Here is a 26,488-nt window from a genome sequence, read left to right as displayed (position 1 = left end):
CCCGCTGGCGCTGCATGACAATATTCCTATGCTTATAGCCATGTGCTATACATTCCATAATATTTGTGACGGGAAGGGTGAACGCTTCACTCAGGGCTGGACCGCAGAGACTCAGTACCTGGAGGCTGAATTTGAACAGCCAGAGACCAGGGCTGTTAGAGGGGTGCAGCACGGGGCCATAAGGCTCAGGGATGCCTTGAGGCAGCAATCTAAAGATGAAAGCCGCTAATATTTGTGACTATGCTCGGGAGTGCAGTGCTTGTAATGCTAGGAGGTGACTGTGATTGGTGCAGACGATGCACTGTGAAGGTTTAAGACAATTGCCTGCTGCTTTGCAGGGCTCTGTTTGCTTTCAATAAATGGAATAAAGACTGCTTTCAAACCAAAACAATTCTTTTATTAAAAAACAACAACCAGAGGAGAGAGACAAACAAAAAAATCATATCAGCACTGTGGGGGATGGGGGAAGGGAGGGTCCCCGGAGGAGATGGGGTCCCGGGACGGTTAAAGATTTGTGTATGTCCAGGTATCATATGCAACCTTGTCCTCTGGAATACAGTGCAGCGGGTACTGTACTTCAGCAGGGCCAAACTGTAGAGGGACGGGTGTTCAGTGCAGTGGGTACTGGGAGGCCGCAGGGCTGGCCGGTGTTGGGGCAGGAGTGGAATGCAGCGGGTACAGACTGGAGCCAGGAGGTTGATAAGAGTGTGTTGGCGGTGTGTGTGGGCGCACGGGAAAGAGTTTTGCGACAGCGGCTGTAGGGGAGGGCGGGCGCGAAGCTGCTCGGTTTGCAGAGCTAGTAGCACCTGGAGCGTATCTGCTCGGCGCTCCGTAACGTTTAAGAGCCGCTCCGTGGCTTCGTTCTGGCGCGCCGCATTCTCCTTTCAGTCCCTCTTCTAGCTGTCCCACCACTCCTTCAATTCTTGTTTTTTGGCCACGAAGTGCATCATAACCTCACGCAGAAAGTCCTCCTTAGTTCTTCGTGGCCGCTTTCTAATTCTGCGTAGCCACTCAGCCGGCAATAACAAAGAGAGAGGCTGGGTCCCAAGGTCATATCTGTGAAGCCAAAATGCAACATTTTACAGAAGCAGTATTGTTTGCAACACACAGACCACTGATTCAATGATTTAAAACACAGCCACTATTCACACATCTGTCACTAACTGGCTTACCCCAGGCAAGCACACATGAGCCACAAGGCCCCCAAAATGGTGAGTAACCACAGGGGCAGGGGAAATCAGTGTTCCAGGACCGTACTGTACATCGGGCACGTGGCTCTTGGGGAGAGCCAGCACTGTAGGGGGAGGCCTGATAATCGTTCCTGTCCCCACATTTTCCACAGGCTGTGTTCATTATGGAAGATATCTCGCTGCTGAGGGTGAGCAGGGAATCAAGGGAGGGTCTTCTCCAAGCCCGCGGCTTCCGCCCTGGCCCTTATGCGGCTCGCCTGTGTGCAGCAATGGTCCCCATCCCCCGCCAGTCAGGGCAGAGTGGGAAAGTTACCCCTAATGGGGCAAGAAACAGAGCAGCGCTGCCAAAGAATCTGCGGTAGTGGATTGCCCAGTATCTCCGTGAGAGTTTCCTGGAGATCTGAGGCAGATTCTCGTGAAGGGAGGGAGTCAATCAACAGCCTGATCTGCCACTCAGACTAGGCATGTGGTGGTACGCGCATCATACAGACACAAGCCTGCTTTCTGCAACCCTCCTGCCCCCAACAATTCGCTTCAGCGATTCCCAAAATTAAAGCCACTTACCAGGGGCCTCCCCTTCTGTTTGCGCTTCGCCAAACTCCAACAGCTGTGACTGGCTAGCCTCCTCCTGGGTAGAGAACAGCTCCTGACTGCATGCATCTCTGACCTCCGAATCGTCCTCTGCCTCTGGGTCCCCCGCCTCCTCCACATCCTTGTCCAAGATTTTCTCCTCTTGGCTCGGTCCACTCTCGACTGTATCCACAGTGGCCTTCACAGTGGAGGTGGGGTCACCTCCACTGAGTATCGCGTCCAGCTCTTTGTAGAAGCAGCAGCTCGTGGGCACAGCACCGGAGCGGAGGTTTGCCTCCCGCGCCTTGTGGTAGGCGTTCCACAGCTCCTTCACTTTGACCCTGCACTGCAGTGTGTCCCGGTCCTGGCCCCTTTTTCTGTCAGCATCGTGAAATCAGTTCGTAGGTATCATAACTCCGACGGCTGGAGCACAGCTGGGACTGGACAGCGTCCTCTCCCCAAATGCCGATGAGTCCAGCAGCTCAGCACTGCTCCAAGCGGAGGATTGCCTGGTGCGTGGAGCAGGCGTGGCCACCTGGAAAGATGCGCTGAGACCACTGCACACGTCACCGAGCAAACAGGAAGGGAACTATCAAAATTCCCAAGGAATTTAAGGGGTGGGGCTCATGGTTGGTCACTTGAGGGCAGGGCAGTAGAGTTCAAACCAATAACCAGAGAGGCGAGAACAGGCATTGTGGGACACCTCCTGGAGGCCAATCGCAGTGTTGTAATCGACCAGGGCGTCTACACTGGCACCGCGGCGCTGTAGCCCCGGCGCAGGAAGCTCTACGCCTCTCGTCGGGGTGGGTTTTTTACAGCGCTGCAACTGTGCAGTTTCTGCACACTAAGTGGCTCGGCAGTGTGTACACCTCGGGAGTTACAGCGCAGAACGCTGCGTTACTGCGCAGAAAGTTGCCAGTGTAGACAAGGCCCCCGTCTCTGAGGAGAAAGCAAGAAGGTGTCCAGGGTAATCTCTGCGCTGGGAATCACACCGTGAAGGCAAAGTAGAAGTGGCTGAGTGATACCTTGGGCAGCTCAGCTTCCAAGGAAGAAGTTGCATGTTGGGAAGGCTTCCCTCAAGTGGAGCCATTATAACATACCATGCTACTGTCCTGGCTGCACCCAGGGAGGTACCACTGCTCTGACCTTCTTGACGCTTGGGTTTCTATTGGCAGAGCCAAAAGGTAAATGCCACCTTCCAGAAACAATGCCGGCTTCCTTCTCTGTACCCAGAGCCCTGATCTGAAGATTCCTCTCCCCGTCACCAGCCCCACCTCCTGTTCTACAAGGCAGTGGACATTTTGATTAGTGACATTTCTAGGGTTACCATGAATTCCTGCGGTGGCAACGCCTGCTATGTAAACAACACGATGGCAAAAAATCCATTTTCTTCTCCAAAAACCTTCTGTGCTTGAGCTGGGAAAGAAATCTCCTGAAGGACGTGAGCGTAACTCGTTTGTATAGTGCGTGCGGACGGAAAAATGACTGCCCAAATGGGAAGAATAATAGACCTACTAGGGGAGGTAACCGCTTGTGGACCACAGATGTGTTAGCCTGGTTGCCCCAGACAGAGGAAACAGGTAACAGGATTGCAAAGTATGTGTCATATCCCCCCCTTCTATGCTAATCTACATAAAGCATAACAACCTACTCCCTCCAAACACTAGCAGAGCTGCCCCTTTGGCTCGACAATGAAGATCCCATGGTGCTGAAGACCCTGGGTTTTATCCCCATTGACAACCTTATTGCTTGCATTTGTATAGTCGCTTCTAACTATGATCCAAATCCCACCTTCTGCTGGAGTGGATGTGGTTCCTCCTGTCCATTGTGGTTTGGACATAATACTGATCCCCAAATATCAGAGATCTGACGGGATTCCCATATAGGATAAGTATTAAGGAGCAAAGGCTCCTGGTGTCTTCATAGCCAGAGACGTCTCAAGCAGCAGGCCTGCTGTGGCTCTGTTGCATGGGGGCAGAGGGTGAGAAAAGGCCAACCAGGAAAGTCCTACCACCGCAGGCCTGGCTGGGCCAGGGTAGCGGAGTGAGCGTTGTCAGTGATCTACAGGAAACCACAAGCTGCACTGTGGAGAAGCCCCATTATAGCAGGTTCATCTAGCAAATGTAATCAAATAGGGAGGCAGCAGACCACAGGCGCCCTGCCTTGCGAGCGGTGGGCGGGGCGTTGGGGGAAGAGGCCGAGCAGGGGCGGGGCCTCGAGGTGGAGCGGGGGTGGAGCAGGGGGCAGGGTCATGGTTTGGGCTCCAGGGCCCACAAAAGATTAATCCAGCCCTCCAGGTGCTGAGCACCCTCTATTTTTTTTCGGTGGGTGCTTGACCCCGGACTACCATGGAATCGGTGGAATCCCTGCCAGCTGAAAACTCAGTTTTGCAACCCGGCAGAGCCCAGAAAGGGTTGGGAACACGGGGCATTGTCATGTGCCAGGCCATTGCCATGTGATTTGTATATGCCACTAAAGCCTCCTGAATGGAATCGTGCTATGGCTGAATTCGCTGCTCGCACAACTTACCTGGCGTCAGCAGAGTAACGCCAGTAGAGAATTTAGCCTCCTTTCTTTGCATCCTTCTTATTCTTGTTATTTATTATTTGCTGTACTTTCTCCGTAGGTCTCTCTGGGTATGCCTACACTGCAATAAAACACCCACGGTTGGTCCGTGTCAGCTGACACGGGCTCGGAGCTCGGGGTGCAGGGCAACACAATTGCAGTATTGACAACCGGGCTTGGGCTGGAGCCTGGGCTCTGGGACCTCCCCTTCCCTGGATGTCTACACTGCAATTGTATAGCCCCGCAGCCCGAGACCGGCGAGCCTGCATCCGCCAACGTGGGCCAGCCACGGGCGTTTTATTGCAGTGTAGACGTACCCTCTGCTTAAACAAAAAGGGCCATACCCTCAATAAAGCTCCACCAATTTGCCTCAGTGGAAGATCTGTCTCACTCTGTTTAGGAATGGTCCGGCGTTGGTGTAAATCCAATGAGAAATTTTAATTTAAAAGACAAAAACAAATCTAGGTGATGATGTCAATCAATGCAGAGCACCTGTGGGGTTGTATAATAGGGAGCTCACACTCAGCGAGCTGACTCATGCCTTCGGGGATAAAATTATATCATCACAAGTGATGGGTTATTCACCTGTAAATTGCAACTCCCTCGGACGGCCTGACACCTCCCAGGTGCACTGCAAAGAACTTGGCGGCACCATAAAGACCGGTCTGTGATTCCCCAATGATGAAAAATGAGAATGAATTGCATCGTGTGTACGCAAGCAGCTGGAAACTGGTTTAAACTCAACTTACAACCCCTCACCCCGTAGACCAACCCCTGACCAGGATAGCTTTAACATTTAAATAGAAACTTGGCTACACTTGAAGATGGTTGGCTCACAAATGAAAGGCACCGTGGACGTGGTTGGTTAGGCAGAGGACTGGGAGTTAGTTCATGGTTATGTAAGCAGAGTTAGAACGAGCTCTACCCTGACATCTGGTGGTGAGCTGTGGAAAAGGACTTCAGGGGCTGATCTCGTTTGCATGGGCACACCCACCCTGCCTAGCATGATGGACTGCTGGCCCAAATGGTCACTTTAGCTGCTGTGGGATCTCCAGTCTCTTTGTTATTGGGGCAGGGGTAATAAAGACTTGTTATCTTGGTTGTGTGAATCAAGGACAGTAGAACTGTACTTGGCGTTTTATGATGGAGGGACTCACTGTCAACTAAGTAGAACTCGCTAGGCAAGGGACATGGGTTCCAAACCCCAGTGAATTGGTGTGTATATCCCTGTTCTCATCTTGGGTGGTTTAAAACACCCCTTTAACCTGTATGCCTTCCACTATCAAACCCCAAAGCTAATTTTAACTCCATTAGAAATCTTGCTACATGTTACAGGGCTGAAATTGCTGATACCTAGGTCTAAGCATTTGACCTACTTTGGGCTAGTGGTGCACCAGCACTGAGGCTCCCTTACTACCAGGTACAATCACTGAGAGTATCAGAGGGGTAGCTGTGTTAGTCTGGATCTGTAAAAGCAGCATTGGACAAAGTGGGTGTTCACCCATGAAAGCTCATGCTCTAATACATCTGTTAGTCTATAAGATGCCACAGGACTCTTTACTGCAATCACTGAGAACTGTGTTAAGTGTGCATGTGTGGGGGGCTTGAAGACAAGTTAGCTATCGGGGAGGGGTGGCTGGCAGAGCAGAGCAACTGGCAGTGAAGACTGCAGCAGAATCCCATGGAGAGGTGTGGTGATCGGCCGTAGCAGTGGAACATGTAAGATGCTCCCACCCCACTCATGCCTCCCCAACTTCCACCCAGGCATGGGGAGGTAAACTCTGCAGATGAACTTCTGAACTCAGGGGGGCTGCACTGACCAAGGACAGAAACTGTGGGTGGGGTGACTTGGGTTGCTGGACTTAAGACCCTGAGGGGAAAAGGACACTGCCAAACGTACTTGGGGGTGGGTCTTTTGCTCATGGTTTGTGTTATGAATCCTGTTTGTGCTGTCTCCCCAACATAATGCCGCATTGTTTCCCTCCTTTATTAAAAGGCTTTTGCTACACTCAGACTCCGTGCTTGCGAGAGGGGAAGTATTGCCTCTTAGAGGCGCCCGGGGGGTGGTATGTAATTGTCCCAGGTCACTGGGTGGGGGCTCGAGCCGGTATTGCATTGTGTTATTGGAACGGAGCCCCTAGATACTGACCCCGGCCCTTGTTGCTCCCAACTCTGACGGGCGGGAGGGTTACAGATAGAATCTAGATATTTTCCTGCTGCCATCACCGTAGCACTTGAGTGCATCACAACTGCCTGTAAGGACGCATTATTATTGCTGTTTAGAAGTGAGGCGCTAATGGAAGGAGAGATTCAGGCCCTGAGCCAAAGCCCGCAATACGTGGTGTGTCACGCTGTCTGGAGTGGGTTACAACCGTGAGCGCCTGCCTCAGGGCAGTAGCAGAGCAGAACCCCCAAATTGGTTCTAGGTTCTATAATTAGATTTCACCAACCTACAAATGTGAACTTCTGGATCACTATAACAGTCTTACCATAGAGTCACAGACAGTCCCCTTAGAATCTCCAGTCTATCTTACCACCCAGGCAAGCTGAACTTAGTGCTAGATTATCACTTACACCAAAAATCGTAAAATATTCAGGCTGCTCCCAGTCCCAAGAGACCAGTCACTTACCCCACATCAATGTGTACCTTAGATATCAGATCCAAGACAACGATGGTAGCCAATCCTACAGTAACCTAATTAAGGTTTTATTAAGCAGGAAAAAGAAATGAGAGAGTTAGTTATAAGTTAATGCAGGCAACATATGTGCACAAATAAATTAAGTTTATGGTTCCAATAGACAACAGAGATGTAGTAATCTGTCCGCATCGAATGTCCTTTCAGAGCTAATCCAGGTCAACCCTGGAGCTTTTTGCTTTTTGTTTCTTAGTTCCAGCCCTTGTAAGAGTCTAAACAGCAGAGATGAAAAATCTTCATGTCATATATCTTTATTTCCTTCGTCCGGCATTCAAACCAATGGGACGAGGCCTTCTGCACCTACTTCTCCATGGTAGATGGGGCAATTGATAAAACTTTTATCCTACAATGGCCCCACTTAATTTTGATAGCCCTGATGGAAGGACAGGGAAGGAGCCACTCTTCCTGTCTGAGTTCACAAATTCAGAGCAGGCATTTTTATAACTATAAAACAAACATATATTTTACCTTGTAGCATGGAATACCGACATTACAAGTGAGATTAATGCACGCAGCAGCTTACAAGCATTTCATAGAATCTAAACACTAAACACATCCTTACAAAGTCCATCACCTATCCTGAACGATACGAACATCAGGTGAGCTGGTCTGGTTTTCCAGCTATGAATGTGTCAGTGCTCAGCTGATGCCAAAAGACTGGTTTACCTGCATCCCATGGCGTACCTCAACCAGTGCGTCAAATGCCCCAGCAACAATTATATGGGTGAAATCACACAATCACCACGCTCTCAAATGAACTCACACAGAAAAATGATAAAAGACAAAAACACCACATCACCCAGGGCAGACCATGGTTCACAAAGTGATCACTCCGTATCTGATCTTTTGTCCTCAAAGGAAACCTGCACAACCGCTTCACAAGGAGAACCTATGAGCTTAAATTCATAACTGTTAGACACCAAAAATAATGGATTCAAAGCGGACACTGGTTTTATGTCTCATTAAACCATTTGTAGCCCATCACTGCCTGCTACCCTTAACTGCCCGTTTCAAACCCCTTATGCAAAACAATCTAACCTATAACAATTCCCAGCCCTGAAGAAGAGGTCTGTGTCAGCTCGAAAGCTGGTCTCTCTCACTAACAAAAGGTGGTCCAATAAAAGGTATTACCTTAGAATCATAGAAGATTAGGGTTGGAAGAGACCTCAGGAGGTCATCTAGTCCAACCCCCTGCTCAAAGCAGGATCAACCCCAACTAAATCATCCCAGCCAGGGCTTTGTCAAGCCGGGCCTTAAAAACCTTACCCACCTTGTTTCTCTCTTTAGACAATTCACTGTTATTTCTGTTATGCAAATGGTCACATAAGTCACATGATAGCTAGACTAATACAGCAACAGGAAGGACTGCCTGGTTATTAATGCAGGCAGGAGAACTGTATTCTGTCCTTAGTTCAGACCGTAAAGTGCTTGGCAGGTCATGTCACCTCCCTCTGCCTCTGCTTCTCAATCTGTAAAATGGGGAAAATAACAGTGATGTACTTTGTCAGCGTGGGTCATCAGGCTAACTTAGCGCTTTGAAATCTTAAGGGGAAAGTTGCTACAGGGATGGAAAGTGTTGTTGTTACAAATTATATCTAGGATAATAAATAATTATTAGCACCTCCACAGTGACTTTCATCCAGGCAGCTGAAATGGCTTCACTTCCACCCATGAATTTAGCTTCACCATCCACCCTGGGAAGCAGGGAAGTGCTATAATCCTCATTTTACAGAGGGGAAACCGAGGCACGGAGCCGTGTTAAATAACTTGCCCAAGATCATACAGAAAATGTGCAGCCTGGCTGGGCATTGAATCCAGCTCTCCTGACTCCCAGTCAAGGGGGCTGAAGCACCAGACCATCCTTCCTGTAACTATATTATTGCACATGTATTGTTAATAAATGAAAAAAATATGTGTTTCTAACTTAGCATTGAAAGTAGAGGGGTAAAGGTACACAGCAGCCTGGGTCCATAGAAGTGAGCTAGCGGGGCTCTCACCCGCGCTCTAAGAGTAGCTGTATAGACCGGGCTCTGCCGTTGCGCCTTGGGCTGGAAAGTTCATGCTCTGAAGCCTTGGAATGAGGTGGGCTTCACAGCACTGTCTATGCAGCTATTGTTATGCCATTGGCGAGAGCCCTGCTAACCCAAGTCTAGCTGGAGGCTCGCTCCTGCTAGATCCAAAAAGCTGTGTAGACGTGCCCGAAAAGATTAGAAAAATACGAACACCTAGAAATCATCATTGCCAAAGTCAGGAACTGATGATCTCCCAAGGGCCTAAACCACTCAACCAGCTGGCTTTTTAAAAAGCCATTACTCAATTACCATTACCATAGTAACTGAGTATAATCTTACCTTTCAGGTGGCTTAGTAGAGACAAGTATCAGAGGGGTAGCCGTGTTAGTCTGAATCTGTAAAAAGCAACAGAGGGTCCTGTGGCACCTTTAAGACTAACAGAAGTATTGGGAGCATAAGCTTTTGTGGGTAAGAACCTCACTTCTTCAGATGCAAGTAATGGAAGAAGGAACCTCTGTTGCTAACACGGCTTTGGCCTGCAGCAGGCCATGAATTGCAATCAAGGAGGATCCCTCTGGCTGCTTTATAGGCAGGGAGGAGAAGTTTACACATATCCCTTTGCCTAAGAGGTTAGAAAAAACAAGTCCTTCTCTGCGCTATAACTACCCCCATTGTTATGGGGAGATGCAGACAGAACCCAGCATCTTGTCATGCAGTTCTAATACAAACAAACCCCCGCATCATTACAATCTGCAGTTCAGCTAATTATAGACAAACAACTGTGTCACGTAATTACTGAACTATATTTCCCAGGATTCTTTTCACTTAAGGTCAAGTGGGTCATTTCCCCTCCCCAGATATAAAAGCCAAGTCTGGGGCTGTATCAATACAGGGAGCTGCAAACTTCTGGGGTTGAAGATCATAGGCAAAGATACTCTTTATTGCCATCCACTGATGAAATGCAGTAAGAGACAGAATGAGCCAGCCTTTATTTGCATGGCTGATATCCATTATGCCTGGTTTCAGAGTAGCAGCCGTGTTAGTCTGTATCCGCAAAAAGAAGAACAGGAGTACTTGTGGCACCTTAGAGACTAACAAATTTATTAGAGCATAAGCTTTCGTGGACTGCAGCCCACTTCTTCGGATGCATATTATGCCTGGTGAACATTTTGGTTAAAATTTAGGATGTAGGAGTAATGATAATGCTATAAATAAAATAATGTTATTATCCTTATTATGTGACTAATGGGCAACAGAACTGTACTTAATATGCCCTGAGTGAGGGTTCACCATAAACAAAACCTCAATCATCAGAGGGCTAGCTGTTTTGGTCTGGCTCTGTAAAAAGCAACAGAGAGTCCTGTAGCACCTTTAAGACTCACAGATGTAGTAGAGTACAAGCTTTTGTGGGTAAATATCCACTTCATCAGATGTATGCACCTATGGAAGCTTATGTTCTAATATAACTGTGAGTCTTAAAGGTACTGTAGGATTCTCTGTTGCTTTTTACAAAACCTGAATCATGTACTGCTGGGGAGTGGGACTTGGCCATGAGCTAAATAGAGATGGGGTAGAAATATCTCAGGGGGGGGGGTGTGAATCTTTGCTACTGAGGACTGTGTTTGAGGCACCTACCCCACACTGATCCTAGGTACCCTGACTTCATCTAATATTCTGCTTTCTACTAGCTCTCCTGGCTCACCATATACCTCACACAACTGGTCTCTTCCCCACCTGCTTGGGGGTATCAAAGATAGGTTCCTGCCTCCCCCAAACCTGGCTCGCTGTTTGGGGTATCCTGACTGAGAGATCAGGGACTCGCTCTCCCTAGTGAAAAATATTACATGTCAGTGCGCAAAACTTGACAGCTCTAGGGCCAGGTGTGGGAGAGGGAAAGAATGGCCTAAGCCATTTTAGCAGCATATAAAGCAGCAGTGGGCACAATGCGTGGCATAGAATAGCCCCCATATACTTGAGAGATGCATGATATAGTGCTTCTGCGAATAGTGGAGAGAGATGACTATTGTATCTAGCTCACGGGAAGTCTTTAGTTTTTTCCTTGCGTAAACTAAGCAACAGTAATTTCCATAATACAATGCTGGGATTGTCGTGTCATGCTGAAGCCTAGCATGTCTGTTGAGTCAGTGTGAAGCGGCAGAAACAGCTACAAGCCTGTGAGACAAAAGTCAGATCTGACAGGATAAGAGTGGAGGAAGACAGGTGTATCGGTGCTAGTAGAGTGAAGGCCCTTTTTACTATCAACTGAAAAGAGGTTACCGCACATTAATTAGAGACACCTGACTCCAATTAAGGGGTTGCCCGTGCCCTTTCAAAACCCCCGTTCTGCTGAGAGAGCAAGAGGAGTCGAATAAGCTGCAGCAGTGAGAACTAGTTAGAGGGATGTTCCCCTCCCTCTCAGGGAAACACAGAGTTTACTTCTGTTTGGGGAACAGCTGGGGACCAGAACCCAGCACCAAGGTTCTGGTGGGCACAAGGAAATAGATTTCTTTTGCATTGTGGGTTTTCTTCGCTAAGAAGACTAAGAGACTAAGGCTAAGAGATCAACTCAGGACTGCCTTGTCAATGTTGTAAATAAACCAAAGATAAGAACTAAACCCCTCCAGAGCAGGTCTGATTTACTCCAGCCCCCCGTGGTCCCAAAAGCAGGAGGAAGGCAGAGGCTGACGTGGCGTAAAAGATGCTTTGCCTCACGTGATGGAGAGCTTTTTGTTCCCAGTAACATCAGGTTCAATCATCACTGGCATTGGCAGTCTGTTCCCATACGTATTGCTGCAGGGAGGCACGTGACTTTCTGAATGACACCTGTGTGACACAAGGGACGTTCAGACAGTGATTAATAATAAGGGATGGGTGGTAATTCCCTCTGCATAGGACAACGGGTCACAGAGTGAGGCTGGGTGGATTAAAAGGACAGTTGGTTAAACATGCAGCGTTGCCAAGTCTTGATACTTTATCGCAAGCCTTGCAATATCGGGTCTCATGCTCCAAGGCCTAGCTCTTTGGGTCAGCTCAGTACATGTGAATCTCAGATTTCACCCTTATGTTTGTAAAGGAAAGCCTGACAATGTGAACCCAGAGCATCCTTAAAATTCAGAAACCCCAAGGTCATTTTAAAGAACCCAAAAGGTATTTTGTTGTAAATGTCATGATTTGTATGCGCCCTCCTCACTCATCGGGGCCTGACTCATGCTCCTGAATTCTTCAGGTTGGCAGAGCTGAACTACGAAGCTGTTAGCTGTGCTGCTAACAGGCCCTGGTGCAGGGCTTGGTTTCAGGGACAGGCTCACGGCAGTGGAGAAAGGCAGAGATACATTCTCAAACTGGGCCCCATCTGAGGTAGGGGGCTGGCATTCTGTGCTTTGTCCCTCTCACACAATTCAATGGGGACACTCACATGCCTCGAGCTAAGCATGTGCTTAAAGCCTTGCAGGATCGGGACCAGAATTCCCAACGACTTGAAGGATCCAGCCCAAAGATAAGCTCTCACCTACCCATGTATGTTCCAAGCTTGGCATCTGTCACCACAGTGTAACACCCCCCAGAGTCTGAACAGCAGCAACTCCCCTCTCTGACTTCCCTGCTGGCAGGGGACAGGCTTAGGGTTTTGGTTCTTTGTATTTAAAAAGTGGCACCATCAGGTGCAACTGCAAAAAAGACTAGGTGAGATTCTGCCTGTTGTGGCCATCAGTTGTCTTTACTGGTTTGGTTGTTTTACTGCCTGGTGGAGTTCCTCCGACTCTAGAGAAGGGGTGGGATCTCCATCACTGGAGGTTTTTAAGAGCAGCTCAGATAAACACCTGTCAGGGAGGGGCTGGTTATTACTTAGTCCTGCTTTGTGTGCAGGGGACTGGACTAGATGACTTATTAAGGTCCCTTCCAGTCCTACACTTCTATGATTCTCTCTCTCTCTTTCCACCATCTGACCGTGTCTGGTTAATGTTTATACCCCAAAGCCTTGTTCTAGCCAAGTACTGAAGCATATGCTTAATTGTAAGGACACAGAGTAGCTTCTATCTACTCAAAGTTAAGCAGATGCCTGACAGCGTTGCTAGATTGCAGTGCAAATGGATCCATTTATTCCTTTAAAAAACAAAGTTTCTCTCAGGATTTCATCTCATTTAGAATCCTTTGATGTCTTCAAGTAAATGTTAAGATATTGTGGCTAAGCAGTTCCAGTAAGTAGGAGTTACAAGTCAAGAAAACCATTAGAAGAGGCAATAAATACACATTCAGAGGCAATTCACAGCTATCTCACTGTCTGGGTTCAGACCACCGCAGGAGGAGCTGGTATTTAGAGTACAGAACACATGCACAAATTCACAGGTTAGCCACACTTCAAAACATGTTCCCTCAATACAGTCCTGGTGTAAAGTGCTCATTAGAGGAAAATGTTCACGTAATATACAGCAATCTTCCATTTACGAAGTACATAACGAGTACATAACGAGAACTGTTCCAAATATAAATACAATCAAATATCCAACACTCAGAAAGAAAATTGCCCTGTTTGGTTACATGGGCAAAGGGGACCTGAATTCCCTGAGTCCTGCTCTAAAGCAGGTTGCAACACCTGGGTCATGTCTACGCTGGGATCATTTGTGTTTTTCCTGCCGCTCCAATGGTGTGTACCAATAAAGGGAGATTGGAGCCCATTCAGTGCTACAATGTATTTACCGCTGCGTCCTCTACCCCTGCTCTGAATCCTGTTTACAGCTACACTACCAGTGGAGTGTTACAGTCCCGGTTTTCCCAAGTGCAGATACTCAAAGGCTTCGTCTCGACTAGGATTTCAAGGTTTGTTGTTAGCTAAGACATGACACGTTCTAATAGTCTAGTGTAGATATTACCATGCGCCATATACACAGCTTTGTCTACACTCCTACCTTTTAGAAGGCATTAGGAAAGCTCTTAGCTAACACCTTGAACCAGCACTCCCAGGACTTTGCGTAGGTCAGGATTTCAACACAACGCAAAACCCATTTGCAGCTACAGAGATAAGAAAAGCAGGGCCAGGGGATATTTTAGCACATGCGCTGTGCTTTTCCTCTTCAAAGCACTTTAGAAACATCAGTGAATTACAGGTTTCAGAGTAGCAGCCGTGTTAGTCTGTATCCGCAAAAAGAAGAACAGGAGTACTTGTGGCACCTTAGAGACTAACAAATTTATTAGAGCATAAGCTTTCGTGGACGAAGTGGGCTGTAGTCCACGAAAGCTTATGCTCTAATAAATTTGTTAGTCTCTAAGGTGCCACAAGTACTCCTGTTCTTCTTTTTTCAGTGAATTACAGTAGTTCTCACAACCATCCCTGGGAGGTAGGTAGGTAGCATCTCCCTTTCACAGCTGAGTAATCCAGGACACAGAGAGATTGGTCACACAGTAATTCAGTGGTACAGCCATGATGGGAACGCAGGAGGCTCCTGGTCCTAACCCACTTCTCCCAAATACACTTGGAATAACCCCGGTGATCACATTAATTCTGTCTAAAAATGGAGACAATGTACGTCTGTGGTGAAGCCTTATTTACTAGCAAACACCAGGTTAGCCTCCCTGCCACGGCACTGATGTATTTCCCTCCAGACAAATCCTAGGATAGGGTTGTTAATAAATGAATGCGGCTGGGGTCAGGGTTTTTTAAATAGTGCTAGTGTTAATGACTGAAGGCGTGTGGAGGCAGGGCTACTGCAAAGGATTGTGGGTACAATGGAGGCATCAACACATCAGCTAGTGGGGGGTGGAGGTTTCCAATTCCTGGGGGGGGGGGAGGAGGATGTTAGATGTGCTGATGCCCCAGATCCCCTGCAGGTTGCGTTGCACCAAAGTTTTGTTTTCCTGATGTTACCAGTCTCTGGAAATAATTTTTTTTAGTGAAAGCAAACTCCCTTCTAAAGACCAAAAGGTGCCACTCCCCACTGTGCTGGGGCTCTAGGTGCTACCAGGCCACCACAGAGCTCAGTGTACCAGTGAGATCAGAGAGGGCTTTAACCAATTTAATGAGGTTTCTGGGGGTCCTTTCCTAGCCAGCTGTTTGGCTTTTTTGTCTAGCAAGCTGATGGCAATCTGGATCAGTCTCTTATCCGCAGCGGCATGAGCAGGAAAGCTGATGAGAATACAGCACTTGGGTCTGTTTGGAGCACAGGTCTATTGCAGTCTGGAGAAAGACAGGCGGGGGAAAACAACGTCTGGTTACTCATCCTTGGTATTGATTCCCAGGCCGCTTTCAGCTCTTAGCTTCTGGCTGCTAGCTTCGTTGTAGCTGATCCAATGCTGCACCTCCTCTGGAAGTTCTGGGGAGTCCACCTGGAGGAAACAGAGGCAGGATAGATTGGTTCAGGGTCTAGGTTTTACAGATTCCCTGCCAGCGTCACATACAAGATAACTCGGCCTCAGCTCGACAACGTGCACCACTCCCCTTCCTGTCCATTATGTTTCTCCCAATATTTTGGATATCATAGAATGGTAGGACTGGAAGGGACCGCAAGAGGTCATCCAGTCCAGTCCTCTGCACTCATGGCAGGACTAAGTATCAAGGACTAGTATATCCAGACCACTCTGATTAAACCATGGTGCGCACTGTAAGATTGAAATAAGTTCTTTACAAAAAAGAACACTCCAGGGCTGAAAATCTTCCCTATTTTCTACTTGCTGCTCGTGTTTCTTAACTTTCCAACTCCTAAGCTAGGTCTGCGTTCCTCTCCTTACCAGTGATTGCAGCTCTAGTTACAACATACAGATGTGTTCTCTGGGTTACACAGCTCCACCTGCTGTGAGCGTCTCCGGAATCCTAGGCCTTCTCAGCCTACATCTCCCGCGGGGCCTCAAGAAACACAGGCAGCGTTTCACAGCCTCTCTTTGCCAGGCTCCAGGCTGCTGCACATGGTAGGAGCTGTAGCTATCATGTGGCCTTAGTCTTATTGCAATAGTCCATTCTGGGCACAGTGCCATGGACAGGAGAGAGTTCAGTAGCCTCTGATGCCTGGTGCAATGGGCCAGAATTTTTCAAAATTCAAGTGCTTAAAGTAGGTACCGAAGTAGAAGGGGCCTGGTTTTCAGAGGTGCTGAGCTCAGACAGCTCCCACTGATGTCAGGGGGGGCTACAAAAACCCAGCACCGTGGAGAGTCAGCTCACTTCTGTTCAAGGGGCTGAATTCAGATTCTAGGGTCTGACTTGGGGCACCCAAGCTTGGCAGTTTTGGCCTGTTTCTGTCGCCACACAGAGCTATCAATATCACCATCAGCTGGTGGATACTGACGTAGCTCCCCTGACTTCAATGCAGCTAAGCTCATTTATACCAGCTGAAGATCTGGCCTGTCACTATAAAGCGATTTCTCTCTCACTAGCAGAGCGATACTAAGCTTATGTCACTGGTCTAATTAGCCCATTACTAATAAATCCCATTCATCTACCTTTAAACGCACAAAAAGGGCAATAACCGAAACATTTCTCTTATAGACAAGTCCTTTGCAATTGAATAGGGATTAAACTAATACGATTCTACAGAAACTGAATAAGCTTATACGTAAATTCACATAAAAAACAACAGGATTTTATGGAGAACCGTTGCCTATTAACATTGTGAAACTGGCTTACAGAATTTTATAGGGATTCATTTCCCTGCTATAGAATTCTATAGACGGATTGAAATTTTTAAGGAAAGATGAGCATTCTCTAAACCAGTGGTTCTCAAACTTTTGTCCTGGTGACCCCCTTCACACAGCAAACCTATGCGTGCGACCTCCCTTATAAATTAAAAACACTTTGTGTGTGTTTAACACCATTATAAACGCTGGAGGCAAAGCGGGGCTTGGAGGTGGAGGCTGACAGCTCATGACCCCCCATGTAATAACCTTGTGACCCCCCTGAGGGGGTCACGACCCCCATTTTGAGAACCTCTGCTCTAAACCCGCTACAATTTTCTGTAAAGGTGAAATTTATTTTTTCTTGAACAGGAACGTTGTCAGATTGAAAAAACTAAACAAAAATCACACTCGTTTGTAAATGTGTCCCTGCTGTTGTTGCAAAGCAACTTCCAAGATTCCTGGAACTGAGACATCAGTGAGAAATTCTTCTCTCTCTCTGCTATTCACTGTGTGCGTTTGGGCAGCACTTTGCACAGAAGGATTGACTCCTTCCCCTATATAGTCAGTCCCCTCGGTTATTTGCCCAGGTCTTTTACACAGCAGCACTGGAGAAACTTCTGGACTGATATACCATTAAAAAAAAATCCACCACAATACAGAACACATGGGTCCCAGCTAGGGTGATCCGCTGTCCCGATTTTATAGGGACAGTCGCGATATTTGGGGCTTTGTCTTACATAGGCGCCTATTACCCCCCACCCCCATCCCGATTTTTCACACTTGCTGTCTGGTGACCCTACTCCCAGCTGATCACTGCATTCCTCCACTTTTCCATCACTGACTGAAGGCATAAGACAGCAGTGAGTCAGACCCACTGTATGCATTTATAGACAGACCAATTCTCACTTAACTAACTGTCTATACATCTACCTTGGGTATGTATCTGGCCCTGCAATGGGGTTTACAAACCCCATACTGAGCATGGGCAGAAGGCAAGGAAGACTTTCCCTGCTCCCAGGCCATCAGACTGAACACATCCTCGCCCAACTGCCAGAACAACCAGTCCTGGAGGCAGGCACCCACAGCTGCGATCCCTAAAGAAACAAGCCCAGCTATAAAGGAGGGAGAACAGAGAGGAAAAGCCCCGTGATAGCAAAGAGGCAACAGCACCAATCCAAGCTGCCTCTAAGAAACCGACAAGGAGACACAAGAAGACTGCAAATGCTAGAGTTTAAGGGCTGATGAATGCAACCTAAATCGAGACTATGCACTAGTCTAATTGTAAGGGATCAATGCAGACCCCTAGAGAGAATGCCCCAAGAGCAGTTGACAGCCCCCTGTTAACATGGTATCTGAGCTTCTCACAACCTTTAATATATTGCTCTTCCCCACACACTTGTGAGGTAGGACAGTGCTAATATCCGCATTGTACAGATGGGGAACTGAGGCACAGAGAGACTAAGTGACACAAGGAAACTATGCCAGCGCAGGGACTTGAGCCAAGGTTTCCTTAGTCCCAGGTAAGCATGCTACCCACTGTGCCAGCTTCCGTCCATGTTTGCATCTGTAGCTGATTGGCTATCCTGGCTGCTGTATTACTCATCCCATGCTTTGGTACCCAGATATTTTCTGTCTTCTTTTGACGGGTTAGCCCTATGACCACACTGCACATTGCTGGCTTTCAAGACCCCTCGGATGTACCCGGCTTTACCTTCTCCTGGCAGGGATGCTGCTAATCACATGGTGTGAGCAGAGAGCATGACGCAGGCAAAGCCGTGGTGGGAGCTGACAAAGCGCTGCTCCAGGGAGAAGGCACGGGCGTCCCAGCCCATCAGGTGGGTGCATACGGCAAAGTGCTTAAGGAGGAGCATGGAGTGGCAGGGAAGGGAGCAGGAGGCATCCAGCATGGTGTTGCCCCATAAGGGGCTGAGGGGTTGGAACATCCTGCAGTGGGACATGAATGAGTCTATGTTGGCCTCGTGTAGGTAGCGGGCATTGTTCATGTGCAGCGTGGCATCCAAGTTGGAAAGCAGCACTAGGCCCTGGAAAAGGTGATGCCGTCATAACAGGTCCCACTCTGGCTTCTGCAGCCACTGGGCGTATAGAACCTGCAGTATAATCTACAGGTGGTAGGAAGCATCCAACAGGCAGAGGAGAGCGGCCACAATTCTAGAAATCTACTAGAATTCTTGGAAGGGGTCAACGAGTATGTGGACAAGGGGGATCCAGTGTATTTAGATTTTCAGAAAGCCTTTGACAAGGTTCCTCACCAAAGGCTCTTAAGCAAAGTAAACTGTCATGGGATAAGAGGGAAGGTCCTCTCATGGATTGGTGACTGGTTAAAAGATAGGAAACAAAGGGTGGGAATAAATGGTCAATTTTCAGAATGGAGAGAGGTAAATAGTGGTATCCCCCAGGGGTCTGTACTGGGCCCAGTCCTATTCAACATATTCATAAATGATCTGGGAAAAGGGGTAAACAGTGAGGTGGCAAAAGCTGCAGATGATACAAAACTACTCAAGATAGTTAAGTCCCAGACAGACTGCGAAGAGCTACAAAAGGATCTTACAAAACTGGGTGACTGGGCAACAAAATGGCAGATGAAATTCAATGTTGATAAATGCAAAGTAATGCACATTGGGAAATATAATCCCAACTACACGTATAAAATGATGGGGTCTAAATTAGCTGTTACCACTGAAGAAAGAGATCTTGGAGTCATTGTGGATAGTTCTCTGAAAACATCCACTCAATGTGCAGCGGCAGTCAAAAAAGTGAACAGAATGTTGGGAATGATTACGAAAGGGATAGATAATAAGACAGAAAATATCCTATTGCCTCTATATAAATCCATGGTACGCTCACATCTTGAATACAGAGTGCAGATGTGGTCGCCCTATCTCAAAAAAGATATATTGGAATTGGAAAAGGTTCAGAAAACAAAAATGATTAGAAGTATGGGGCGTCTGCCATATGAGGAAAGATTAATAAGACTGGGCCTTTTCAGCTTGGAAAAAAGATGACTAAGGAGGGATATGATAGAGGTCTATAAAATCATGAGTGGTGTGGAGAAAGTAAATAAGGAAGTGTTATTTACTCCTTCTCATAACACAAGAACTAGGGGTCACCAAATGAAATTAATAGGCAGCAGGTTTAAAACAAACAAAAGGAAGGGTTTTTTTTTTTCAAACAACACATACTCAACCAGTGGAACTCCTTGCCAGAGGATGTTGTGAAGGCCAAGACTATAACAGGGTTCAAAAAAGAACTAGATAAATTCATGGAGGATAGGCCCATCAAAGGCTATTAGCCAGGATGGGCAGGGATGGTGTCCCTAGCCTCTGTTTGTCAGAAGCTGGGAATGGGCGACAGGGAATGGATCACTTGATAGTTACCCATTCTGTTCATTCCCTCTGGGGCACCTGGCACTGGCCACTGTCGGAAGACAGGATACTGGGCTAGATGGACCTTTGGTATGACCCAGTGTGGTCGTTCTTATGACAATTCCTAGGACTAACAACAGCAGCATCTCTGGGATGCATGGGAGCGACCTCAGGGCAGGGCAGGCCAGAGGGTGAACGGCAGCACCAGGCATGGGAGGAGAGGGACCCATTTCAACAGCCAGCAGACTCCACCCCCGGGCAGGTGGGTTGCTCATCCCCAGGCAGCCGCTCTGCACAGCTCAGCGATTTTCACTCTGCCAGATGAGCGCCTGGCAAACTCCACATCCCCTAGAGGGGTGGGGTCCCAGTGTCATCTGCTGACCCATCCGAGGGCTGCACCACACAGATCCCCACACGCCCTGGTTCAGTTCAATTCAGATCCCTCCCCAGCCTGACCAGCTGTTCGGAACTAAGAAAGGCAGGAAACTCGGGGCTCTGTCAGAGCTCAGCGATAGAAAAGGGCCTCAGAGTCTCCAGACTATTTATTCCATAGGATCTAGGCAGGGTTATTCCCTACTGGACGTTGCCTAACGTTTGGCCAGGTTGATCCAATAATCAAAGCGCCGGCCTGCGATGGAATCCCAGATACGCTGGGAAGCCCCATTCCCTGCAGCCACTTGTCCTTCTGGGTACGTCCACACTGCAGCTGGGGGTGTGATTCCCAGCCCGAGGAGACCATCCCCATGCTAGCTTTGACTAAGGCAGTGCACTAAAAACAGCTGCAGCGGTGCGAGTGGTAGAACAGGCTCGCCGCCCATGTACGGCCACATCCGAGGTCCTAGAGACATACTTGGGGTGTCTAGCTCCTTCCGCGGCTGCATTGCTATATTTAGCCCACTAGCTCAGTGCTAGCATGGGTACGTCTCCTCGAGCTGGAAACTCCAACTGCCAGCTCTAGTGTAGACATATCCTATTACCCGTTCCGGACCTGGCGGCAAGTAGCTCCATAGAGCAACGCCATCTCTCTCCTTTTCCCCTCGGTCAGGCAGGGCCTGGCCTTGTGGCTTTCCAAGGGGACTCCTTTCCCCCAGTAATCTGAGGGACAATCGCTCCCTCGTGGTTGGGACACTGCAGTAGCCTCTCTCCGTTCCGATCGCTTCCCCAGCTCATGGGCCGTACGGGTGTTCGTTCCTCTCACAGGGTCCCCTTGAGATGGACACGTGAGGAAGGTCCTCTGAGGGCACAGGCGGCCCTTCCGATGCAGGGGAAAGGGAGAGGCAGACACGTGTGTGGAAGGGGTTGGGCCCCAGGGGAGATGGGGAAGGACAGCAGCCCACCCTACAGCCCCAAGGGAAGGTAATGACTCCTGAAGCTACATTAGCTGTTCCATGAGAGCATTGTGGCAGCCCTTGGGAGAGGAGGACAAAGGTCTGGGGGGGAAGACATGGCAGCTCCATTGGAGTGGTCCCTGGTGCACGGGGAGAGACACAGGGTTCCAGCACAGATGACCATGAACATCCAGCAGGTTTCCACCCTTCCCGCCCCCACCCAATATCCCCAGCTATGGGAATGGGAGGATGAGCCCCATGCTCATTCCCCTGTGTGGAGGGGCAAGCCTCAACATGGGATGATCTGAGGAAATCTCCAGGAGGGAAACCTCACAGGCTTTTGTCCCTACCCCAACCCCTCTCTCCTGGGTCAGTCTGGGTCTGGACAGGTAATGTATTCTGCCCCCCCAAGTCTTCCCCCTCTCTGCTAGGGTTGCCAAGCCTGTATTTGGTAAGCTTCTGCTTCCGCATTGCATGCTCCCCAAGGGCAAGGTGTGGGGTTTGTATGACAGCTCTTCACACAGGGCAACAAGACAAAAACCGGGGGAACCTCCTCCAAGGAAGTGGAGAGGGTAAAGAGGTTGGTGCAGAAAATCAGGCAATTTCCCCCCCAGACACACAATAACTTCTCCCATTGCCTTTATAAAGCTGTTCAGTCTTTCACGAGCGATGGAAACCCATGGTGGTGCTTAAAATGACAGATGGAAACAGGGCCAGGCCATCGGGAGCAGAGACGTGTCCAGGGAATGTTTAGGGCCTTCACTAGGAGCTAGACAATTTCAGACACCGCCCAATCAGCCTGTAGAACTCGTTACCACAACATATCATTAGCAAGATTCAAAAGAGAGTTAACCAATGAGAAAATGCAGCATTAGAACAGTAAGTATTTTTAAAATCCTAGCAGTTTTTGGCAGGGGTATAACCCAACCTCTACCTACTGGTGATTAGGAGAAGACTTTCCTGGGGATAGGTTATTCCGTAACTCCCTGCACCTTCCTCTGGTACTTGCACCTTCCTCTGAAGCACTGGTCCTGGGCATTGTCAGAGACTAGATGGGAACTGCCACACTGGATCAGACCAATGATCCTGCATTGTCCTGGAAGAAGAGGTGTTCTTTGTTCTGATGCCGAAAGGCCAAAGTACACGCTGATCTTGTGCCAAAATCCTTACTCACAGAAGCACTGCCAAGGGAACAGATCTGATTCACAGCTACAACGTAGAAATCTGGAAGAAGTGGGCTAGGAGCCTTCCTCACAATGTGTAGCCGCGCGGATGCAAACCCCTAATGTCGACTCTGGCTTTTGCAAATCACGATTTACACTGTAACGTGTCTATGCCAGGAGTCTGCACCCATGAAAGGCCTGGTTCTCCGTTGCTATGCACCCTGTTTTGTCATTTACTCCCGTGCAAAGCAAATGCAAAAAGGCTACCAACCAGTCATCCTGGAAGGCACGTTTTGTATCCAATCTGTAAGCATGCAAGAGACTAAGCTAGTCTCAAGGTAACAGGATTCACACCAGTCTGACTGGAGAGCAGATGGACACACTTGCTCATCTGAATAACAGCTTGGCAAAATGGGGCCTTTACACTGCATGCCCTCTGGGGCATGGCCCTGAGTCTCTAAAGCACCATGAGCATCTACCAGACTATAATCAATCTCAGATAACAAATGGTCATAGCTCAGAATAATGAAACCCAAGGAAGGAGGCTCCAACTGATAACGCAGCAGTGCTAGGGACTGGCAGGCAACATCCTGCAGAAGCAAAACACACAAGGGCTACAAATCATGGGCATTATTTCTACAGGGGAGGTTTATTTTCTGAATGAACGGGCCATGAGTGGATTGCAGACTCATTGCAACTGGGGCTGCCTTTGTGTTCTGTTTGTGCAGCGCCTAGCGCAAGGGGTCCTGGTACACAACTAGGAGTCCTAGGTGCCACTGCAATGCAAATAATGAATAATGGAACCCCCTTGGGGTTTGGAGAGCCTGGCCCCTTTAAAACCTTGTCCTGAGGCAGAGGAAGGGCTGGCTGTGCCAGGGGTGTGGAGAGGGAGAGGACAGGGTGTGTGATTGTACCCCCAAAATTGAGGGCTACAGCAAGTAGTCCCTCACATAGTGAAGCAGCTGAAAACAAGCTTGGGAGGGACACAGCAGGCAGAGCCAGGAGGAGCACCGTGCCAGGGAGAAAACAATCTGGAGCCGGACCCAGTATCACTGTTGCCCAGAGCTGTCTGGGGCCGTGAGCACTGGGGCTCGTGACCTTGCATTGGGAATAAGGAGGGATGCGGCGGCTGGCTAAGTGGGGCGGAGGGGGCTCTGTGTGGGTTTGCAGAGAGCGGCCGAAGGGGGCACCAGGGGGGTTTGTTGTGGGAAGTCCACGGGCACCAAAAAGGGCCGGGAGCACCAAGACTCAGCGCCAGAGTGGAACCTTGCCCAGGACGCCAGTACTCGGAGTGTAGATGCATTGCTCAGCATCTGCCCTGTCAGACTGTGGTACCGCTGGGCCTGGGGGGAGGGGAGGGGCCTTGTGCTGGCTGCACCCCAGCTGTTTCTCTCCAGCCGTCCCTCTGTAACTAAATATTTCCCTTTCCCATAGTCAGTGTACTATACCGGCGGGGGAGGGGCGGGTGTTCACTGCAGGGGTGTGTATGTGTAACAGGTGCCCCTGGGGCAGAAGGAGCTTTTCCTTGCTGTGTCCCTGTGCCTGCCTTTTCTAAGAATAGAATCGTAGAAGATTAGGGTTAGAAGAGATCTCAGGAGGTCATCTAGTCCAACTGCTCAACCCCAACTAAATCAACCCAGCCAGGGCTGGGTCAAGCTGGATCTTAAAAACCTCTAAGGATGGAGATTCCACCACCTCCCTAGGTAACCCCTTCAAGTGCTTCACCACCCTCCTAGTGAAATAGTGTTTCCTAATATCCAACCTAGACCTCCCCCACTGCAACTTGAGACCATTGCTCCTTGTTCTGTCATCTGCCACCACTGAGAACAGCCGAGCTCCATCCTCTTTAGAACCCCCCTTCGGGTAGGTGAAAGCAGCTATCAAATCTCCCCAACTCTTCTCTTCTGCAGACTAAATGACTCCAGTTCCCTCAGCCTCTCCTCATAAGTCATGTGCCCCAGCCCCCTGATCATTTCCGTTGCCTTCCGCTGGACTCTCTCCAATTTGTCCACATCCCTTCTGTAGTGCGGGGCCCAAACCTGGATGCAATACTCCAGATGTGGCCTCACCAGTGCCCAATAGAGGGGAATGATCACGCCCCTCGATCTGCGGGCAACGCTCCTCCTAATACCAATTCTTGGCCGGAGCTGCTCTCTTGCCATCATCGTTTCCAGGTGGGTTGTGCCACCCGCGGTGCCCGTTTCCCCAGGGCGCTCCCTGAGCCGCACAGGGGATGCACCCGCGTTCACACACCCCCAGCCCCTTTATCCTGCCATGGACGGGCCAGGCGTGGCTCCCCTGCCCGGCCTTACCTGTCTCCGGCACAGGTGCTGCACCAGGCGCCCGGGGCTGCTGCCCACCACGTGCAGGCGGCAGAGCAGCAGGGCGCAGACGAAGCCGTGGCGGGGGCTCACGAACCGCTGCTCCAGGTAGAAGGCGCGGGCGTCCCAGCCCAGCAGGCGGGTGCGCACGGCGAAGCGCTCGAAGAGGCGCAGCGGGCGGCGGTGGCGGGCGCAGGAGGCGGCCAGCACCAGGCTGCCCCCCAGGGCGCGCAGCGCGTCGAAGATCCCGCAGCGCGCCAGGTGGGCGCAGCGCGCCAGGTCGGCCTCGCGCAGGTAGCGGGCGTTGTTCATGTGCAGCAGCCAGTCCAGGTCCGAGGGCAGCACCAGGCCCGGCCAGCTCTGCTCCTGCAGCACGTCCCGCTGCCGGGGCTGCAGCCACCGGGCGTGGAGCACGGCCAGGGGCAGGCGCAGCAGGTACCAGGCGTCCAGCAGGCAGAACAGCGCGGCCCCCGCGCCCAGCAGCAGCAGCAGCATCGCGGCAGGGGGATGCCCGGGCGCCGCAGCCTACCGCATCCCGGCAGCATCCATGCGGCCGGGAAGGGGAGGGACCGAGCGGCTGCCCGCCCCCGCCCTTTGTTCCGGCTGCTTCCTCCCCTTCCTGCTGCAAGGCCCCCTTCAGTCCGCCGCCGAGCACCGCCCCTTTGCCCGGGACCCGGGAGCACTGTGGGCCCGCACTGGAGCAGGCATCTCTCCCCACCCGTCCCTTCCTCCTGACTGCGGCAGGCCGCCCCAGCGCCTCAGTGCGCGAGGAATAGCACCGGCCCTGTGAATGTTCTCCCCTCCCTGGCGAGCGCACTGCAAGGCTGGGCTCCGTGTAGCCCCCTGCCCCGGTGGGTGCAGCCTTGGCACCCGCCCTACCCCCCTTATCGCCACGCCGGCTCCCTCCCCAGTCCTCTCCCAGCCTCGCTCAGAAGCGGAGGTGCCTGGGGGTTCTGCAGGAGGCGCTCCCCTCTCCTTGGATCTCCAGAGGCAGCGTGCGGGCTAGAGCCGACCCCGTCTGGGGACATGAGTCAGAGCCTTCAGGCATGTCTACACTTGCCATTTAAAGTGGAAAAAGTCCCTTTTTGCCGCAAAAACCCCGGGAGCGTCTACACTTGCCAATGACTTTTTGCTGGGAAACTCAGAAGTGTCCCCGCAAAAAGAAAACACCCCTCCCCGAGAGGCGCACGGTTCTTACCGATGATGCTTTTGCGGCCATGTGCAAGTGAAGACACGTTCTGCCTGTTTACAGAGCTTTTAGCCCCCGCAGGCTATCCCACCGTGCCTAGTGGCCACTCTGGCCAGCAGCTCTGCTGCTCTGATGCCAGGTAAACAGACATCCACCCCTCCCCCTGGAAAGCCCCGGAAACTTTGAAACTCCCCTTCCTGTTTTCTTGGCAAGTGCTCACTTCTCATCTGGCCAGGTGACAATGGCTGCTCCAGGGCGCAAACGATCCCCTGCTTGGAGCAATGCTGAGCGGCTGGAGCTGATCAGTGTTTGGGGAGAGGGGGCTGTGCAGGGACCCAGGATGCCCCGTGATCACCCTCCCCCCCTTCCCACAAGACCTATCGTCAAACTGGAGAGAGCTGCATTGTGGGATAGCTGCCCTCAGTGTCATCGGGGATGGAAGTGTTGCAAATGTAAACACTCTGATGCCTGA

The 26,488-nt window shown here is 50.0% G+C and overlaps 1 protein-coding gene across 2 annotated transcripts; it reads right to left on the bottom strand.

The window, feature by feature from the left end:
* Positions 1-7,456: 7,456 nt before the first annotated feature.
* THEM6 (thioesterase superfamily member 6) lies at positions 7,457-26,349 on the bottom strand. 2 transcript variants are annotated; one of them, XR_010599038.1, is made up of 2 exons: positions 26,026-26,349; positions 7,457-15,351 (listed from the first exon to the last, which is right to left on the bottom strand). XR_010599038.1 is itself a non-coding variant. In XM_005291084.4 (2 exons), the coding sequence occupies exons 1-2, from the start codon at positions 25,320-25,322 to the stop codon at positions 15,238-15,240; spliced, it is 618 nt and encodes a 205-aa protein (XP_005291141.2). In that variant the 5' UTR covers positions 25,323-25,453; the 3' UTR covers positions 7,457-15,237. The 2 variants fall into 2 exon arrangements, 1 of the variants encoding a protein (XP_005291141.2); XM_005291084.4 differs by lacking the exon at positions 26,026-26,349 and adding an exon at positions 24,819-25,453.
* Between the last annotated feature and the right edge of the window lie 139 nt (positions 26,350-26,488).

This window comes from Chrysemys picta, chromosome 2, assembly GCF_011386835.1.
Source record: "Chrysemys picta bellii isolate R12L10 chromosome 2, ASM1138683v2, whole genome shotgun sequence".
Lineage (NCBI taxonomy): Eukaryota > Metazoa > Chordata > Testudines > Emydidae > Chrysemys > Chrysemys picta.
The sequence above is the reverse complement of the archived record's forward strand: the minus strand, read 5'-3'. Positions and strand labels throughout refer to the sequence as shown.